The sequence below is a fragment of the Callospermophilus lateralis genome, chromosome 14 (genome assembly GCF_048772815.1).
Source record: "Callospermophilus lateralis isolate mCalLat2 chromosome 14, mCalLat2.hap1, whole genome shotgun sequence".
Lineage (NCBI taxonomy): Eukaryota > Metazoa > Chordata > Mammalia > Rodentia > Sciuridae > Callospermophilus > Callospermophilus lateralis.
The window spans coordinates 38334539-38356482 of NC_135318.1; the positions used below are offsets into that span (position 1 = coordinate 38334539).

The 21944-nt window shown below is 37.3% G+C and overlaps 1 protein-coding gene across 1 annotated transcript in view; it reads left to right on the forward strand.

The window, feature by feature from the left end:
• The window catches only part of Ppp1r21 (protein phosphatase 1 regulatory subunit 21), a 66855-nt gene extending 52627 nt beyond the window's left edge, over nucleotides 1-14228 (forward strand). Inside the window, exons 18-22 of the mRNA XM_076832733.2 lie at nucleotides 6731-6763; nucleotides 7912-8028; nucleotides 8761-8859; nucleotides 9846-9974; nucleotides 12262-14228. Coding sequence (XP_076688848.2) covers nucleotides 6731-6763; nucleotides 7912-8028; nucleotides 8761-8859; nucleotides 9846-9974; nucleotides 12262-12291 — 408 coding nt within the window. The 3' untranslated portion in view covers nucleotides 12292-14228. The remainder of the gene's footprint in view (nucleotides 1-6730; nucleotides 6764-7911; nucleotides 8029-8760; nucleotides 8860-9845; nucleotides 9975-12261) is intronic.
• Nucleotides 14229-21944: the final 7716 nt, after the last annotated feature.

A 21944-nucleotide genomic window follows, 5' to 3' on the forward strand; every position in this document is an offset into this window, starting at 1 on the left:
GTATTTCTCTGATTGCTAGAGATGGTGAGCATTTTTTCGTGTATTTGTTCATTGATTGTATATCCTTTTCTGAGAAGTGTCTGTTTAGGTCCTTGGCCCATTTGTTGATTGGGTTATTTATTTATTTATTTTTGTTATTTAATTTTTTGAGTTTTTTGTATACCCTAGAGATTAGAGCTCTATCTGATGTGTGAGGGGTAAAAATTTGTTCCCAGGATGTAGGCTCCCTATTCACCTCACATATTGTTTCTCTTGCTGAGAAAAAACTTTTTAGTTTGAATTCATCCCATTTGTTGATTCTTGGTTTTAACTCTTGTGCTATAGGTGTCTTATTAAGGAATTTGGGGCCTGACCCCACGTGATGGAGATTAGGGCCAACTTTTTCTTTTATTAGACGCAGAGTCTCTGGTTTGATTCCTAGATCCTTGATCCATTTTGAGTTAACTTTTGTGCATGGTGAGAGAAAGGGATTCAATTTCATTTTGTTGCATATGGATTTCCAGTTTTCCCAGCATCATTTGTTAAAGATGCTATCCTTTCTCCATTGTATGCTTTTAGCACTTTTGTCTAATATAAGGTAGTTGTAATTTTGTGGGTTGATCTCTGTGTCTTCTATTCTGTACCATTGGTCTACCAGCCTGTTTTGGTGCCAGTACCATGCTGTTTTTGTTACTATTGCTCTGTAGTATAGTTTAAGATCTGGTATAGTGATACCACCTGTTTCACTCTTCCTGCTTAGAATTGCTTTAGCTATTCTGAGTCTTTTATTTTTCCAGATGAATTCATGATTGTTTTTTCTATTTCTTCGAGGAATGCCATTGGGATTTTGATTGGAATCGCATCAAATCTGTAAAGTGCTTTTGGTAATATGGCCATTTTAATAATATTAATTCTGTCTGGCCTTATTTTTAACTACAGTGATTTAGAAGGTAAAGAAATATCTCTATCAACTTTACAGAATTGAAAATTTCTTTTTACAAAGTTTTCTAATATCCTGCCTACTATAAAAAAAATAGGAAAATCTAGAAAAGGAGAAATCAGAAAGGAAAAAAAAATGCCCATATAATCAAATAGTCCCTTCAGGTATGTTTTTCCCATCCTTTCTTGAGGAGCTTAGGAAAGTCCCTCAGCTTTTGAAAGACCCTGCCCTCCGGCTGTGCTTTTCTACTGTTCTACCCCTGTGGCTCTTGATGCTACTGAAAAGCAAGATGGTCCTCAGATTCACCTGCACCTGGTTCACCCAATGGACCTGATGGTGAAATGTAGAAGGCAGCTTTTATTTCCAAGATGTATACAGACCTTATCTCATCTTCACCATGCCAGAACCTTAGATATTATTAGTTTTCCTAGGTGTGGTTATGGTATTATGGAGATATTAGGAACATATCTTCATTATTTGGAGATAAATGTCAGAGTAGTTAGGGCAAGGTATTATAATGTCTGTAACTTACTTTCAAATTGTTCAAAAAAAAAAATCCTTATAGAGCTATTGAATTTAGATGGTAGACCTTTTGTTTTTTTCCTCCCAACTTTTCTGTAAAATTTTTAAAATTTTTCATACCAAAATATAGAAGAGGAAGAATTACATTTTTAGAAAATCAAAATAATAATAATAATAATAATAATAATAATAATTGTGAAACGTCCTGGAATTTTGCCCTGAATGGTCTCCAGGGCCACAGGTCCTGTGGTGCCCTGCTGATTGTCACAGTTGTAAGTCCTACATGCTTCCCCGATAGGGGAAGGCAACTAAGTTCACCCCCACATCAGTGGTTTAACATTTAACTGTAGGGTATAAATGAAGTTACCAGAGGTACATTCAAAGAACAGAATTTCAAATCTGTCCAAGTAGCATTTGGGGGCAGTGTGACATGGTGCTCCTACCTTCTCCTTTGAACTTTGCTTTTGTGTTGGAATTTTTTCTTGCCCTGTCCTGTCTTCCTGATTGTCTGCATCTGTTCCTTCCTCATCTTTCACTTGTGCTGGCAGTGGAGTAGTTGTTGGCCTGGGAGTGACTATGGGAACAGACTAGCCCAGGGGAGACATAGCTGACAGTGAAAGTGATTGCAGCTATTGAATTCTGGGTTGGGGTCTAAGGACTTTTGCAGTATGTTAGCTGAGTCAGTCCTCATCCAGGATCATAGGGACTGTGAGATTGTAAGGACTGTCACATGCCCATTTTATCAGTGAGGAAACTGAGGAACAAGGAGAAAGAACTGGACAACATGACTTCTTAACTAATGGAGTCTTGTGCTCGGATCAGTGTCAGTTATGTCAGCCTAGCCAACATAAACCTATTTGTTCGCTATTTGCTTTTCTGAGGTGCCAGAAGTTGGTAACACTTGTGCATTTGAGTGAGTATTGTCAATTGCTGAAAGTTGAGGACTAATTTTTACTTTGAACATTTTCAGTGGCAAGCACTGTTCATCCATATGTGTTAACAGTTTCCAAGAACGTGAAAAAACTTTAGTACTGAACGCTATTGGGCCATGAGTAAGAAGAACTTTATTTCGGTTTGGTGCATTTCAAGGTTGCTGTGGCTTTAAGTAGGCTGGCCAGTTTGCATGTGTGTATGTAGCCTTATTTTCTTCTAGTCTGTTACTGTCTGCATCTCTGAGGGTCTCTTTCCTCCTACACCACCCTTACACAGTGCAGTCAGTATACTTTTCCTAGAGTCTCCTAGTGATTGGCACTTTCTTGCTTCTAGAGATTTAGTGGTTTCCTGTTATCTATAGAATATAATCCTGTTTCCTGTTATCTATAGAATATAATCCATTCATTCATTTAGCATTAAGATTCTTGAAAGATAGTTAAAATTTCTAACTGTATTTTCTTCATTTCCTTGTACTAACTGAAACTGAACTCTCTTCTCTGATAGCGTCCATTGCATTTTTGCCTCCCCATCTCTGTTCTGCTGGATAACTATTTATTCATAACTCTTATCCTCATCTGTTTATTCAAAACCCCTCTGCCCTCATCTACTTTCACTGATAATTCTTTCCTTCTCCTTGACTTTGTTGAATTCAAACCATACCCATCATTTAAGGTATAGTTGAGATGCCACTTTTTTCATGAACCACTGTTTCTGGCATTGTCTTTAATCATTAGTATTAGAGAACCAAGGCATGGGTGTCTCCTTTCATTTTTCGTATTATAGTCTATATAATGAAATATACTGCCTTCTCTTAGGTTCTTTTAATGTTGCTTGGCTAGCCATAGAGTGCTATGAGATCATGGAGAAGTTCCCTGGTGAGGTTGAGGATTTCACAGAAGAGGTGACATGAATGGGTTTTAAAAGTGAAGGCAGGAATTGTATTTCAGGCTAAGAAAAGTCTTACCATGCAATTCTTTCTGCATATGGGAGATTCCTGCCAAAAACGATCTGGTACTTGCCTCACACATAGTAGACAATAGAGATAAAAAAAAGATGGAGTTTTTTGCTTTCTTTGATGTTTCTACTTTCCAGTCTTTCTTTATCCTCCCTGTCTCCCCTTAAGTGCACATAAGTGAACTAAGCATGTAGCTCTATGTGTATGTGTTCATGTGCATGTTCTCTTTCTCTCTCCTGGGTATTGGAAACAAGTGTGCCCATTTTAAAGCTAACTGATTAACAAAGGAAACTGATTTTACAAACTACCAGATTACTTTGGTGCAAGCACTTTGAGGCTGAAAAAATAACATCAGATAGAAACCTATAATTTTTAACCCTATAGTATTTCAAAAGTTAAATTTTATTTTTCATTAAAATACCTAGTATTGTAATTTGAATATCCAGCAATTCATTATTTTTTTTAAAGAATTTTTTTAATATTTATTTTTTAGTTTTCGGCAGACACATCTCTATTTGTATGTGGTGCTGAGGATCGAACCCAGCGCTGCGTGCATGCCAGGCAAGCGCGCTACGGCTTGAGCCACATCCCCAGCCCAACTCATTATTTTTTATATAAAAAAAGAGAACATTGTAATCTCAAAACAAAACAAAACAAAACCATAGAACAATAAAAATATTCATATTTTTCTGGAATTAAAAAGTATTACTTTAATTAGTAGAATTTAAAAATATGTTTTAAGTGTAAAATAATACATGTACATTGTAACTAAAAAATATAGATGAGTTAAGGAAAAAAAAGATATCCTGAATAATTGAGTCATCATTGTGACTATTTACATTTTTTCCTACAAAATTTCCTATTATATTTGAGATTGTACTATATAAAATTTTAAGTCTGTAAGCATAATATTAATACACATCCTGTTATGAGAAACTCTATAATCTATTACTGATTATAATTAACATCTATTATTCTATTATTAATTTCATAATATTCCATATCTAATATGCCTTAGATTACTTATGATTGGATGTTGGTTATAATTTTTTTAATATTCAATCTCTTTAATATATTTCCAATTTTACCCCATAATAATAAAACAATGCCAAAATAAATTTGTGATATTAGATAGAAAGCAGAATAGTTAAAAGTAATTGAATATATAAATAAGAGAGACCAATAGAGTAGAGGAAGGGGGTTGAGGGGGAGGGAAGGACAGGAAAAGGAAGGAGAGGAAGAGGAATGAAATTGACTGAACTACCCTTTGTTTATATATATGGATATACCACAGCAAATTTCACCTTTATATATATCTCTAAAGCACTAATTTTAAGAATGTAAATAAATAGAAAGAAGACCAATGAGTAAAGGAAAGGGAATACAGGTTGGAATGGGAGAATCCGGGGAAAGGGGAAGTACTAGAGACTGAATTGGAACAAATTATTTTACATGCTTGTATAATTAGGTCAAAATGAACTTCACTATTATGTATAATTATAATGCATTAATACAAAAATTATCACACATAAAATCTCAGAATCAAAATGAATATACATATTTCAGAAAGGGTTTAGTTAAACCCAAAGAATACTTTATGCACAATACTCTGCTGGTTTTAATTTTTATTATCTTAAATAACATCTTTTTTTAATGTTTAAGAGTGTGTATTGGATGATTTTTTTGGGATATATTCTTAAGGTTAGAATCACTGGGTTATAAAGCCTAAATGTTTTAATTCATTGATCTTTGTTGCCAAGCTATATTCTAAAAGAGCTGTATCAGTTTAGCTCTTGTTAGTAGCATTTGAGAAATGTTGAAAATATATTTTAAAACTTTCCTTCCATTTATGTAATATCATTCCTTTGAAGAACTTTGTGCTATATGGTATTTTCAAACCATAACTTGGGAGAAAGGTGTGAGGGTGGGGAAGTGGAATAGATACACTTTTAAAGTTTATTTCATCAAATGTAGTCATATTTGAATATATAAAATTAAATGATTAGCATGTAATTATAAGAAGTTTTAACTAAAAGACAGAGTAATTGTTACTCCTGCTTCATTGAGTACAAAATTATAACTCTTATATAAAAAAGTCATAAAAGATTCTTTTATAGCTAGGTGGGTATAACATTCATTAGTACACACAGCTCTCTCTTCAAAATAATACTCTTTTTTAAAAAAATGTTCTAATTAGTTAAACATGACAGCAGAATGAATTTCATTTCATTGTACACAAGTGGAGCACAACTTTTATTTTCTCCTGTTGTACACTATGTAGAATTGCACCATTTGTGCAATCATACACGTACGTAGGGTAATTATGTCCTTTTCATTCCACCATCTTTCCTACCCTCATGCCTGCTCCCCACCCCACCCTCACATTTGCCCAATCCAAAGTTCCTCCATTCTTCCCATGTCCCCTCCCCTCCTACTGGTATTATTTAGAATAGGTGAAAACTGTCTACTTGGTATCATTGTTGATTAGCAGAATCCATTGAAACTGAGTTTCTAGTAGTTTTCTTAAGTCATTGTGCCCAAGCACAGGCCCTTTCACCTTGAACAAGAGCCTGAATTCAGTAAGCATACTGTTTTTGAAATCTTAATCCATAAAAGCAAACTTTTAAAATCTAGCTGTACTCTAATGTGTTTAAAATTACATATTTTTCATTAATTTAAATCTCACAGTTTATTAATGTCTTAATACTAAACCAAAAATACTTATTTTTCCTTTTTATTATTATTATTGTTGTTATTATTTGGTACCATGAATTAAACCCAGGGGTGCTTAAAAACTGAGCCATGTCCCTAGTGCTTTTTATTTTTTATTTTGAGACAGGATCTTGCTAAGTCTTTAGGGCCTTACAAATTGCTGAGATTGGTCTTACACTTGTGATCCTCTTGCCTCAGCTGCCCAAGTGGCTGGGATTATAGGAGAGTGCCACTGTGCCTGGCTCTTCTTTCTGCTTTGGACCTTTCAGCCAGAATATCTATTATTTGTATTTTCTGTTCAGAATGTTTAATTATGGTCACCATAAAACCGTCTTTACCCTGCCTTGGCTACTGCTTTGGAAATAGGCATGGAAATGATGAGATGGGGTCCAAAGCTGATCTTCCTCTTGTTCTTCCTAGATAGTTTGTTGGGTTTTAGTGAAAATGGCTATTCAGCATTTTGAGGGATGATTTAATAATGGTCATTATTGGTTTCTGCCTCATGGTAGAAATAGTGAATGCAGCGACAACATCATATAGTAAAAGATAATCCAAGGATGATCTTCCAGAACTGTATTCCCAACGCTCTGTAAACCAGTGTGGACTGAGAAAAGATTATATATGTTAAACATTTTGTGGTTGAAATATAAACATTCTGTGCTAAAAATTTTTTTCCCCTTATGTTCTAGATTGGGACTTTAACCAGGACATCTGACAGCGAGGTAATGTGCATTTGGCATTGTGTTGTCTATTTGTAAATATCTGACACCACGTTTGTGACAAAATCCTGCAGAAGCTTTCTTGGTCCAGTTGTGGTTCTTTCCTAGCAATTCCAGCAAATGTAGGGCCAGTACTTCCCCCTCCATCAATGGATCCATGTTGCTTTTCTCTCTGGTTCTGTTTTGACTGTCACCAACAAATTATAGCCTGCTTTTGTAATTGCCATGTTGAGTGACTTGTCTTGGCAGTTTGACAAGGTGTGGTCCTGCTTGGCCATCTATTCACTGGTATACTGTATGAAGCCGGGAGCCATATTGTTCCTTGCAGTGGGCATTCAGGAAAGCAGTACTGTTTAGGGCCTTGATAAACAGTTTGTTTGAAGTAAGTGGACGCAATTCAGGTTTGGCTTGCCAAATAGGTTTATACATTTCAATGTTGAAATAGTTTTACATACAAATTTGTAAATAACCATTAAGTGAACCCTGAAATCATTCATCTTAACACTTAGTATGGCAAACCAATAAATATAATTCAAGTAGGTTGGTAAATTCTTTGGCTTCCTTATTTATCTTATAATATAGATAATCTTGAACTTCTGCTTGTATTTTTAAACTCAATCGTGTGTCATTGTTAGAGTAACTGGGAGAAATATCAGTTTGGAACAAAGGTCAAAAGCTGTTCAGTATAGAAATAGTTTAATTTTTTAGTTTGTCTAAGAGCATTAGAATTGTCTTAAGATAATTTAGGAGAAAAGAGAATGTTCAGAATGTAAGAGTTCCAGTAAATCCCTCCTTTTCCCCTGCCCTCTTCCAATTAGAGCACATAGGAGTCTCACAGAAGGAAATTTTGAAAGTCCAATTTGAGGTTAATAAAATCCAAGTGGAAGGATATGGCCCCAGTGAGCTTCCCAGTACTTTACCTCAGCCTTGTTTTCTTCTGAACACAGCTTCTTTCTGAGATAGGCAGAATGCTAAATAAAAGAAACTTGGGATGTCCATTTACCTGCTATGCCTGATGTTCCTTTGAGGGGTAGGCAAACTGTAATTCCCCATCAGATTTCAAGTGAAAATATGTAAAATGTTGTCCTTTTTTTCCCCCTAGAATTGCTTCATCTTACTGGCATGTGTTTATTTATGTGTGCTCTATTTAGGTTCCAGATGTGGAATCTCGAGAAGACTTAATTAAAAATCACTACATGGCAAGGATAGTGGAGCTTACTTCCCAGCTGCAGCTGGCTGACAGTAAGTCAGTGCATTTTTATGCTGAGGTGAGTTGGGGAGAGTTAATTGGACATTTTTATGCTGAGGTGAGTCAGGGAGAGTTAATTGGGCTGGTAGTTTTCCTCACCCCTTCAGGAATCAGGCCACCTATTCTACCATTTGCTAGAAGAGAGAAGTCAATATGCATTTTCTGTGTATCTGTGTCCGTGCCTTTGGTTGCAGTTCATATTGATTAGTCTATTAACTACCCCCCCAAATCTTAATTTCAATAAGACTGATTTGTCATTTCCAAGCTACTGAAAGATAGCCGGGGGACTTAGAAGTAGCCTTTTCTATAGTCATATAATATACATTTTGGAGCATTATTATTAGAGATTTCAAATGTTTTACAGTTAAGGACAGGTAGATGATCACAGATTAAGGAATTCTCATGTAGGCAAGGTGAAAAACAAGTACACCGTTTTTAAAAAAACACTTTCCAATTTCTAAATAACAAGTTAAATGAATTACTATAAATGATCAGAGCTAGGGAAAAAAACACCAATGGGCTTGGGTTATTAGACAAAAATTTTATTCCCTTACTAAAATGATGCATGTGGGGCCTCATCTGTTGTACTCAAGTGTGGTACAGTGTCTGTAGGTGTTCAGCAGGTGCTGTGAGATGAATGAAAAATGAATGGCTTTTGCCTTTGGGGATTATTTTCTAATAACCTTCTCTGAAATAAATTTGGTTTTGGAAAACACTGTTTCTAGAAATGGAATGTTTTCTGATTTTACAGTGCCGAGCACTCACTAAAAGACTAGCCTTGGCTGAGAAGTCTAAGGAGGCATTGACAGAGGAGATGAAACTTGCCAGTCAGAACATCAGCAGACTTCAGGTGAGTTCGTAAGTGTTTTCTAAGCAGGCTTAATGTTTTTTCACTGAAAGCCCTTGGGCAGACAAGTCAGCCTTTCCTTTCAGAAGTTGTGGCATTTGACCTCTGCATATGCTTTTTCTAACCACTTTGTTCCTAGCTTATTTTAAACAAACATCTTATGTCAGACAAAAAGTGATTGACTTGTTTATTTCTCTGACTTGACCTTTATTTTAAATTCTTCTACAGTCAGCATGTGCTTGAATTATATTTACTGATAATCCTCCCACCCCCTTCCTTGTAAATACTCCTCATAGTGGACTGGAGGCTTGTTCTGCACACATTATTCTGTTCTTTCTCTTTTCTTTTTCATAAAACTGACCTACATTGAAAGGTGGGGCTGTAAAACATTCTTCCTTCTTCACCACCTTGTTTTGTAACATGGTACCCTTGTTACATAAACATGGTACCGGACCAAGGAAAATACATCATCACAGTGCCCAGCTCCTCTTTGTTGATCGGCTTCTCAGATTAGTTAGGAGCCCATGTACGATCAGATCTGAGGGGCCTGAAGAGAGCATGAGAGGCGGGAGGAGAAAGGAAGGACACTTCGTCCCTCGAGGGCTGTGGGCCACTGAGGAGTGGGATGGTGTGAAAGTGTCCGAGGCCCTGTGTGAGGCTTGGGAAAACCTGAGGGGATCTGGAAAGATCATTTAATCCTCTGGCCTTTCTGATGATTTTACACCTGGTACAGAAGGAAACCCTTAAACATTTTTGCAAAGAAATTAAGGACATATTTTGAAGGCTGAGAGAAACTTCTTTTTCATTTCTTTTTAAGTTTTTTTTTTTTTTTTTTAAACTTGTGCCTTCACCTTTGTGTTAATTGATCAGCTGGGCCATCTTCATAGGTTGCTTTTCCAAATATTAAAAACTAATTTTAAAAGCTTCACACTAGAGTGACTAGAGGGGCTTTAAATTTCCTTTTTTCTCTCTTTTCCTTTGCTCTTCAGGATGAGCTGACAACCACCAAAAGGAGTTATGAGGATCAGTTAAGCATGATGAGTGACCATCTGTGCAGCATGAATGAGACATTGTCTAAACAGAGAGAAGAGATTGACACCCTGAAGATGTCCAGTAAGGTATGTGGGGTGAGGTGAAGAGGTAGTCCCTCTGCAATGTATTTAATATAGTTAATAGAAGGTATTTCACTGTTATGCATTTCAGGAGTGAAAGATTATGAGATTTATAATGCTTATAGATCATTTTCCTTAATCTCATTTGTCCTATCAAAAAGTAAAATTGAGTTTCCTTGACTGAGTTATAAACTTAGAAGTTCTGACTTTTGAGGCATTAATATTGTGTCTGCTTCTTTGGGGGCACTTTTGGGATTTCTGCTATTCTTGTGGAAGAGTGGTGGTGGCACAAAGGTTTTTAGGAAGGGGATTGTGCTTTGTTTACAAAAGTATCTCAATGGTACTGTTGAGTAACCTTTAACAAAATTTATTCTCATAGGTATCCATATAACTAAGGAATGTCTGACTCTTTTTAACTCTGGAGATTGCCTTTTTCATAAAGCCTCTGTTGTCTAAGCCAAGGTCACGGTAATCTATTTAGGTTAGAATGTATATATCCACCTGCCATATCTTTATTTTTGTTTCATAAAGTATGTATTTTTTTGCCGAGATGTTAAGCTTTAAGGGACCAGGTGTTTAGTTCTATGCGTCATCTCAGATGCTTAGCACGTTTCAGTAACTACAAGAGGCTATTTTATCACTATCAGCTGGAATTCGCTGTCTATAGCTTGTGCTGCTGCTACTTAGTAATTCAGCAGGCATTTATTGAATCCTGCTCTGTGCACTGGAGAAGAAGTAAAGATGAATAAACCATAGCTTTATTTTAGCTTCTGCTTGTGGTGGTGTAGGGCAACATTGAGGTCAGTTGGGGTCTTCTTGGAAAATACATCATGTTAATGCATTTGTGTTTGCATTACATAATTTTTATTTTTCAGTATAGTGTCATGGTATTTGTTGACCTCTCCCTACTTTAGAGGGTGTCTCTGATGCTTCTCTGGGCCTCAATGTGATGATTTTAACCAGCCAATATGGTTCTGATTATGGTTCTTCAGTTACTCGTGCTTCAGGAAACTTGAGCTTAGAGGCATAAGGTGGGGGTTGGCCTTCTTAAATAATGCCTCTTTTTACCTTTTTGGCCTCTTGATATTCCAGCAGGGAAATGTCTAATTTGAGATTATATTCCTAGTCATGGAGGAAAGCACACACATTGAAGAGGTTATGTTTTGTCTTTTCTCATTTTAGTATAGAATGAGAAAGCCAGTTTTAGCACCTGTCATTTGAAAAGAAGTAAAGTGAGTCTAGGGAAAGCCTTGAATCTGCAAAGCATTTGGTTCTGAATTGAAGAGGGTAAATGTTGAGCACAGCAAAGCTCATTATCCCAGAGGTAATTAGATTATAGCTACTTCAGAAGATAGGGAATTTTCAAGTTTTCTCAGAGCTTTTTAATCTGTTCCTCAAAATACATGTCATTAAAAAATCTCTAAGAGACTTGTCTTCAATTAGGAATTTATATTGTTAGCCTTTCTTTGATCATGCTGTAATCCCTGTATTTTGCTTCCCCTCAAGTTTATTAATAATTTATAGTGCTATAGCATCATCTTATGGCTGAGTTGACATTGTCTCCATTGGATACCAAGTAAATATCCTCAACCATTTGTTTGCTATTATCTTTCTCTTAGTATTTGTATTCTGCAGGCATTCCCCACTTACAAGAAAAAAAATAATGTATCTATACCTCATAGTTTAGGAATTTAATTAAAATGTATTCCTAAGAAATGAACTGCTCCAAAAAAGAAAACATTATACAAAACCAGAAAGTCCAAGTTTCCTTATTTGATGGAATTGGAAATAAGTGAAGATATTTTCTCTCTAACTATTCTCAGCTTACTTTTGACAGATAATCAGTATCATTTAGCATTTAGTTGGCACATATTCAAAATTATTAGCTATTAAGGCCTTTATACAGTGTTTGTTTAAACAGTGCAAAAGCATGTTTAGGCTAAAATTTTTTATTCAGTTTCATGAAATCTTATTCTCTGTTGTCTTTAGAACAAAATCAATGTTTTGAGGTTTTGGTAAATCCCAGATAGTAGCCTGCTTTTCTTCCTTTATTGCCTACCCCATCTCCCACGGGGATAGGGCCCACAGAAGTAGAAAGCAGGGAGAGTTAAAAGTAAACTACTGTGCGATTATTGAATAAAAGTTATAATGCGAGGTTATCGGCTATTCTCCCTCCAGGAAGCGAAAATGTTCCAAAGTGAAATATGGCCTTCTGACAGCTTGGTTTATAAACTATGTGAACTATTTTTTTTGGAAATTTGTGTTCTTATTGTTTATATTTTTCTTTGCCTAGGGAAATTCAAAAAAGAACAAGAGTCGATAGCTCATAAATAGCTGGTTGGCGACTGTTCTTTCCAGAGCTGCTGCTACTGCTGCTGCACAGAGCTGCAGGCCGAGACTCCTCGTCCAGCGCTGGTGGCTTCAGGAAGCTGAAGTGTTGTTGGACCTAGTAAATTAGTCAGTGTTGTAAATGGCCTTGAAACATTTAAAATATATTTGTAACCAGTAAGGCAAATACAGAATTTGATGTTGACAGTAAAATGGAAAACAGTACACATACCATGGATATTATAGGTTTCCTTATGCTGTTTTTACTGTGCACTTTTTAAAATTAGGTTTTAATTTCAGTATGTGAGAACAACAAATATTTTGTATATTTTCAAACTCAATTATATGGTAATCGATTTGGTATCTATGGAATAGATATATGTTTCTGGATAAAATGCTTAAATTGTCAAACTGTCATTACTTCTTACTATAATTGAAAGCAGTCTCCAGATTCTTTTTTAAAGATTTATTCATATTCTCTATCTCTCCCTCCCTCTCAGAGGGAATGAGTCTTGCAAACTTCAGATCCTGTGGGTTTATTATCATTGTCTTCAGCTCTTCAGTACCCTCTCTGTGTTAGGATAATAGTTCAAGAAAATTCATGTCAATAAATTCATACTTATGTCAAACTTTCAGTCTCTATGAAAATTTGGTAAAAGAAACCAAAATCTGTTAAAGTCGACTTTACAAAACTTATAAAAACTCAGTTGACTTAGATGTAATCTTTTTAATTCCCCAAATTGGAATAATTGTAGTTAATCCTTTATAATGCTTTTGAGTTTTGTCTTGAGAGCTGCTTGTACACTCAAGGGTCAAACAAGAACCCTAAGACCTTTAGGCTCCGGTGGTTTGTCCCATAAATATTTTTTGTGTCATTTTAGTGTAAACTTCAGGAGTGTCTCTCCTTGCACCCCCACTCCCACAGCCCAAAATAGATTGTTCCTTTTTTCAATTGCTTGCACAGGCCCATTTAATTCCCCAGATTAGCTGAGGGGTTCCTGAAACTCCTTCCTTCCTAACTCCCTCCCTGTGACTACATCTTCCTTGAGGCTCTTCCTAGGCAGTTGCTGGTCACCTTCCCACCTGCTTTATTCTGGTTAAGCTGAGAACCCATCATTGGCTTCCCTCGTGCTCAGTGTCAAGGCTGCTTCTGTGGTTTTTACCCTGAGTCCTCAGCTGCCTGCCATGGAGAGAGACTCTGGTTATGCTCAGTCCTCATGGCAGTGAAAGTATTTGGATCCTGGGTTGGGGGACCTTGGGGTTAGTTCAGTCCCTTGCCCCCTCACCTTATCACCTGTCCATTTCCAATTCTCTATCAATTAAACCAGCACCTGCACCCAGGTCCCCAAACTCTGAGGGAAACATCAAAGAACCATGCTGACTCTATTATGAGCTTGGGAACCTCACCTTCCAAGCTTACATTGTTCCATGATAGTCCTTTGGCATTTCTATTCCAAGTTTCAGTAATGACTATACCACTTCTCAAGCCTTGCCCCCTCATAATCAGACTGTATACCATCAAACTCACAGCCCCTCAGCAGGAGTGCCTCTTCACTGCCACACTTGTTTATATATAAACCCATCCTGACTGTGAGGCAATAGGGGCTCCTGCTCCCCATAAAGATAACATGTTTTCAATGCTTTGGTGCCACTCCCTTTCCAGGACTTTGCCTTTCACATTTATATCATCAATTTCTCATTCTGCTTGACTCCTCTCCCCCAACTTCCAAACAAATTGAATTTACCCCATCCTTTAAAAAGTTGAGTTTAGACTTAGAAGCCAAATTTCCTGGGTTCAAATCCTTTTACTCACAGATTAGTTACTTAGCATTTCTGTGTCTCAGTTTTTTTTTTTAATCTATTAATAGGAGATATAAATAATACCTACCTCCTAGGATTTTTATGAAGATTAAATGAATTAATATTGTAAATTGCCTAGAGTACCTGGTATAAAGATTATTTATTAGTAATAAATGTTACTGGTAATATTACTGTAACTGCTACTTAAGTTATTTATTTTTCTCCTCCCTTTGTCCATATTCTTTCCCAGTTTTCTTCCAGATTTTATGGAAATGGTTATTGTTGGTCGTCTTCCCATCTTTCCCAAGACCCATTTGCTCCTTTAATTTGGGGTAGTCAGGTTTCATTGCCCACATTATAAAGAAGCCACTATAACGAGCCTTGCCATTATCCACCTGATTGCCAAGTCCAGTGGCTTCTCTTCATCTCTGCTCTTGCCTGAGTTTTCTATAATGTGAAAGATTATAACCCAATTTGTCTTTGAAGATCTTTCTTCTTCTGGGTTTTCCAGTGCTTCTTTCTCTTACATTCTTGTTCTCTTTTCCTGTGCAAATTCCTTCTCAGTTTCTTCTATGGTTCTCCTTTAAGTGTTCTTCAAGGTCCTGTTTCAGCTTCTCAGTCATTGAGTCTACTGAGAGATGTCAGACCTCATCTTTCCAGCTTTGACCTCTTCTGAGCTATTCCCCAAGTTCACTCTGTCATATTAATTCTCTACCAGGTATCCCATGGGCAGCTCACAATTCAGGGTTCAGTCAGTGGTAAATTTACTCACCCAATTCCCCTCCCATTTTTTTCTAGTTTTCTTGCATCTCACCAGATGTGTTTCTTACCTAATACTCATTTAGTCAACAGACATTTATTGAGTGCCTTTTATACAATAAAAACTGTCACAAGTGCTGGAACTCAAATAATAGACAAAAATACCTTTCATCATTGAACTTAGTGTGGGGGAGAAAACAAAAGTAAATAAAATATACAATGTGTTAAAAGCTTCTAAGTACTGAAGAGGAAAACATAAAGCCAGGGAAGGGGATAAGGACTTGATGGGATATTGGCTTTTAAGATAGAGAGACCAGGAAAGGTGTGACAAATGAGTAAAGATCTGAAGAAAATGAATCATGAGTCATGTAGACCTCAGGGAAAGAGTGTATCACACAGGAAGACTAGCATGTGCTAATGTCCTGTGTGGAGAAAGCCCAGAATCCAAGAAAGCAAGGGGCCCACTGCAGCTGGAGTAGAGGGAGCAAGGATGAGAATACTAGGAGAAGATGAGACAGCAGACAAGGTAACTGACCTGTGGGTTGTAGATGTTGGTCTTAAAAATCTGTGAGTACGAACAGGAAGCCCTTTGGAAAGTTAGGGACAAAGCAAAGACATTACTTGACTTTAAGTTTTAATAGAATTCTGGTAACAATTCTTTGTTGCTCAGTTGAGAATAGATTAGGGGGGAACAGGGTGGAAACACAGACCTGTTAGATGGTTACTGCAGTAACAGGAGGCCATCTAGAGATGATGGTAGCTTGGACCATGGTGCTGATGGGGGAAGTTATGTAAAATCTGTGTCTGGATTTATTTTTAAGATAGAATTGATAGGATTTACCTAACAGATTTATCCAAAATTGCAACTCCTTATACTTTTATTACTCGTCTCTACTTTGTTTTCCTTAATACTTATCACAATCTGGCATATGATCTGTTTGCTTTATGTGTTGCCTGTTTCTGCCTCTAGAAGACACAGCTCCGTGAAGGCAGGTGTTTTTGTTTGGTTTGTTCATTGCTGTACTCTGTTCCTAGAACACTACCTGGCAATTAGTGACTGTTTATTGAATGAATTTTGATTGGTTGGAGGGTGGGGTGTGAGAGAAGGAGAGGAGTCAAAGATGAATCCAAGGGTTTGGGCCTGAACAAGCATCACTGAGGAGGATTGAGGGAGAAGCAGCTAGCTTCTCCAAGTTGAAATTTAATCTGGAGACCTGGGAATCACCCTTGATTCTTCCTCATCTTGCACATCTCATTGGTTATCTTGTTTTACTGAATACTTCTATCTTTGCAGTGTTTCTGACTTCTAACCTCTCTTTACTCAATACCTGAAATTGAGCCCTGGCTACCTGTCTGGACTCATCTTCCAGTCCTCCCACCCCTTCTACCAGATAATTTTTGTAAAACATGTCTCTGCAGAGCCCACTTTCCTGACGGACAGCCTTCAGAATGGCTCCTTATTGTCTCTGGGAAGTCTGTTAGCAGTGTAATTATCGCCATTCTTAGCTCACTTTCTCCTGTCTTTCATGCATGAAGCACACTCTCCTCTTTGTGAAAACTCTTGGGCCTCTGAGTCAGGAGGAATTTTGGAGCAATAGGCCTGCTTTTTTCTTAGAGATAATGTAAATCTTGGGATTATTTCCCTTGTTGCTTTGGAGTTGGATCTATGGAAAAATGGTGCCTTTTTTTTTTAATCTTTATTTTGTTTATTTTTATGTGGTGCTGAGGATTGAACCCAGTGCCTCACACGTGTGAGGTAAGTACTCTGCCACTGAGCCACAACCCTGGCCTCCAAAATGGTGCCTTTTTGACTTATCTGCTAAGATCTTTGCTTTTTTGACAAAGTCGGTTCCCAAGGCACAGTGTAATTCTTACGTACTAACTCTTACCCTAAGTCAGGCATAGGTAGGCCTTGACACTGTGGTTCCCTTTAAACTGCCCAACAACCATTATCTCATACATATTCTCACTATCCCCATTTTATAGATAGAAGACTAAGGTTTAGAGGGCCAACTTGTCTACAGTCACACAACTAGTACATATTGGAGCCAGGGTTCAACTCCAGCTTAGTTGGCTTCCTAAGCCTGGATTATTCACTACTGTTGTATGAACCTTTTAAATTGGGACTTTCAAGTTCTTCAGATACTATATATTTGGAGAATAAAATATCAAATTTCTCAGTAACTCATGTACCTCATTCAACTTTACCTTTCCACAGCTTTACTAAACAGCCCTTATACCTTTTTCCAATTGTTTTTAGTTAGCTTCTTAGGCTAATTTAAAGGTATTGGTACAATGTTTGTGTTTGATATGATTTTTCTTTCCTGACACTGCATTTTTATTTACACAAACCCTGTCAACCATTTATTACCGAACCAAATTTGTTGTCACAATTTTATTATAGGAATTTTCTAACATACAAATTTGGAGACATAAGACAAGCTTTATGTCCCTATTATTCATTATGAACACTGTTAATCTTGTTTTGCTTTTTTTTTTTTTTTTTTTTAATGCTTTTTTTCCCCTATGGAGTATTTTAAAGCAAACTCCAGACATTGGGTCATTTGATCTGTAAATGCTTTTGTTCTGCATGCCTTTGAAAGAGTGATAGGCACTGATTTCTAAACCTTACACAGGTAATTAGTTCATTCAACAAGTGTGTGTAGAGTGCCTGCAGCCTGCTCAGTGCTGAGCAGACTGTGAGGAACAAAACAGACATGATGGCTGCCTTTGAGAGCTTACAGCCCAGCAGTGAGGCCAAGAAGTGATCACATAAGTACACAATGACAAATGTCATCAGTTGTCCATCCTGTCCTGGGATTGTCTCAGGTCAGTCAGCAAGAGATAATACATAGAGGCTTTTCCCCTCCAAATGTCTGTATTATTTGAGTCAGACTGTTATAAAATATTTATTATTAAGAAACAAAACAAGCCAAAACAGAATGACAACAACAACAACAAAAAAGTCCCTTTTTTCTCTTCCCCCCATTTTATACATTCCATGACTCTGACAAAATACCTGAAAAAAACAAAGGAGGAAAGATTTTTCAAAGCTCATGGTTTCAGAAATTTCAGTTCATGGTCAACTAGCTCCATTGCTTTTAGGCATGTGGTAGGGCAGATGAATCATGGCAGAAGGGCATGGGGGAGAAAAGCTCCTTAGAGAACAAGGAAAGGGCTGGGGACAACATATATCCTTCCAAGCCATGCCCCCATGCTTCTTCCAGCTAGGCCCCACCTTCTAAAAGTTTCCACCACCTCCCCTAATGCCATCAATTATGAATCTTTTATTTTGGATCCATCCACCTATGAGGTTGGAGTCCTCAAGATCCAATCACTTTCCAAAAGCCCCACTTGTAAACTTTGCTGCTCCCAGGACCAAACCATCAATGCAGAGCCTTTGGGGGACATTCCACATCCAAACCACAACACCTGAGAAAACCACTGCTGCTCACTGTCTTGGTATCTCTATTTCCAAAAAGCATGTTACTTTTGCTTTCCTCTTAGGCATCACTAATTGACTCTGAGGTGGAAGATGAAGATTTATTTGTCTGCTTTATCCACTTCCTGCCCCCAGCCTTCACATTCACATAAATACTTTCTCTTTAAATTAGTATATCAACATTTGTCTAGGTTGATATTCAGTATATGCTTCAATGTGACTACTCAAATGCTAGTGGTAGCTGAGTAATATAACATCCTATGATACTTTTCCTTTCCTGTACAACTCTATATTCTGTGGAGTTAATCATTGTATATTTTTAAAAATTATTAACTATGTTTTCTATGATTCTCATCACTAATTTATTCCTAAGTTTTCTCCCAGATATGATAACCTGCTCTCAGTGTGGTCAAATCAATTGAGTGTTCAGCCAACTTCATCTTCAAGAACCCTCAAGCCTGGTGCCATGGTGTGGGCCTGTAGTCCAGCTACTCAGGAGGTGGAGGCAGGAGATTAGTTTAAAATGAGCCCAGGAGTTCAACATCAGCCTGGGCAACATAGTGACACCCCATCTCAAAAAAACAAAAACTCTCTCCCAGCACCCGCAACCTGCTCCAGGCTGTATTAGTTGATCTCTGGTAGCAGCACTGCTGTTATCCCAGGACCTCCCTTCTTCAACATCCTGGGTATCGAGTGTCTTTTTCACCTTTAAAACAACCCTCACTCAGCTCCAGAAGCCCTTCCAGTGACTGCCCTCCCCCCCACTTACCTTTGCAGCCCACCTATCAAACTTACCTTCGCAGCTTACCTCTCCTGTTCAGGCCTCATGTGGCATGGAGAGTGAAAAAATGAGAGGAAATTCTCAGTCTAGGCACAGAGTAGGGACTTGAAGTCCATGCAGAGTGAAAGCCAAGACCAAAAGAGGACTAATTAATCATGCCTTGCTTACTGGAGAAGATGGGATTTTTAGAACGTATTAAAATGACATTTCCTACTTTTTCTTGATTATATATTACTTACTTATTGTTGGAAATTTGGAAAATGAGAAGTATCAAGCACACAACTCTCATTTTTTTATTCCTGTTAGTTCATGGTTATATAAAATATGTATTTAGTCAAATTAGGATTATGTGAGAAGAAATACCAAATGAGAAGGGGGGAAAGTATTTTACTGGTCTGTACAACTCCAGGGGGCACTGGTCCACATGGTGATCTACACTATTCCTAGAAAGCAGGGAAAAGAGCCTTCAAGCACAGCTTTAAGAAACCAATAAATAGCACTGTATGGTATTTTTTAAACTCCCTCTCCATTAACTTGTTATATGCAGTACTACTCAGTTTTCAAAGTTGATAAAATTGGATTCTTCATTGCTTTTGGTAAGAAACTATCAGTTAAGCTAACAGATACTTTTTAACAATATGACCACTTTCAAGTTCATTATCCTTTAAACAAACAAACCCCAAACTCAGCCATTTGGTAAGAAACTATCAGTTAAGCTAACAGATACTTTTTAACAACATGACCACTTCCAAGTTCATTATCCATTAAACAAACCCCAAACTCAGCCATTCCGCTTGCAAACAAAAGTGTGGGAAAAAAAGCAAAAACTTAAAATGATGAACCAATTAGCCAAGTCACCAAATGAATTGGAACAAAATGAATGAATTAAAGCCTTCTTCATAGTAAAAATCCTCAGACAGAAAATATGTGCAATTTATAGTTTTGTTTTATGCAGCATTAACCCTGGAAATTACTCCCATGTCTTAAGACTTCAAACTGCTTAACTTCAACATGTGAAGATAGCAACATAGTTGGTTGATGATGACTAAGAAAACATCTGTGGGAGCCACACTGACAAGGAATAGTTTGTTCTATGTTTGAAGAGGAAGTTTCTGTTCTCTGCTAAGAGCCATGTCCTCAGATACCATGGTGATAAATGGAAAGCTTGTCAGTAAGTGGTTGCCTCTTTGCCTTAAATTTTTAAGCAGTTTAGTAATTAGATCTAAATTAGGAAATTAACTGGCAATCAAAGTATTCAAGCAGGAAAACCCATTATAGCTCTTCCAAGTCTTTGAAAGAAAGGGTTAGAGAGTGTTAGAATAACTTTTCCTAAGGAGAGGATTAGAAAAATTCAGTCATAAATGGAAACATGCTGGGGACTTTTGTTTGCAGGAATAGAGGCCTCAAAAAAGTACCTCTCCTGTTAGAACCTTGAGTCCTTCCCCCCTGGGGGGGGGGGGGGCGCTTTAATATCCCTGAACTCAACCCCACTGTTCTCTTAAACACAAGGGAGGAGTGGAATAGCCCCATGGTGACATCTTCTGGGCCCAAAAATAGAAACAGTAAAGTTCAGTTAAGAACAAAATGTCATTCAATTACATCCTGCACAGATACTGAAGGATATTCTCTCAGCTTTCCTGTGTTTCTTTAGGATACTCCTCAGTTGTGTTAAACTGTCAACCAGTCTCATATAGTTACTTTATGTATGTCATCTCTCTAAACAGCTTCAGATGCTGTGAGGCAGGTATCTTTTACTTACTTCCCTTGGTGCCTAGCAGAATGCCATGTTTACAGGAAGTGTTCAGTAAATGCTAATTGGATACATTGTAAGGACTGGATCAAGGATTGGATCAACAACTGTAGCCAAGGTCAGTGTAGCTGAAGCCATACCTAAGGGTGTCCCATCTGCAGGATAAAGGACAGGCAATCTCAAGAAGTTCAGAATGGTGACTACTGGCCTAAACAGCATTGATTTCAATCGACACTCTCTTTGAAGACATGGGCATTTATCTCTGGAAATTTCCATCCAATGGGTATTAGAATTTCCTCATAGAACAAGTCATTTTAGCAGTAGCTAGTTCTTCAAACATCAGGTCTGAATGCATCATGCATCTAAAATGACAGGGTGTTTTGTTTTGTTTTTTTTTTTTTCCCTCCTGTTTCATTTGAACTGTTATTAAAGCTATCCACTAACAACTTTTGAATGTGGTTTTCCAAAAAGCCCTTACCTTATCTTGAATGAGTGTTATCATTTAAATAGAGGCTTACTGTTGAAAAGGTTTTATAGAGGAATGTTCTCATCAATCATTTGGGATTAAGCCAGTTTTTCCTCCTGAAGTTCTATTAATTGATCCTGACAGCTCTGGCTGACTTGAGTTTTGAGGAATTCCAAGTTAATCTACTAGGCCCTATCTATAGACACATTAGAGACCTGTTGTTAAACTGTAGAAATCCTAAATGTTTCCATAAAAAGGCTGTGGGGTAAGGGAAACATGTTAGCAAAAAGGAAAATGACACAGTCTGAGAGTCTACTTATTGTAAAGCAAAGAAAGAACTGGAGTAAAATGAGGTCACAGCTGGGGATGAATGACTGTGATGGCTTAGCTATTGAGGCCAGGCTAAGCTGTTTACCACCAGATTTTGATACAAAAGGACATTGCCAGAAAGAATCCTCTGGAAATATGTGTTGGAGTAAAAGAAATAAATCTGCATTCATGAAAGTGGCAATCTTTGGGGGCAACGCTGAATCACAAAGAAGGGGAAGGCCTATCCTTTGCAAAAGATAAAATGGTTTTCAACCAACTGTACTTATGCTGTAGAAAATTATGGGCCTGTTTGCTTTGCAGAGGTGTCAACGTTTCCAAAA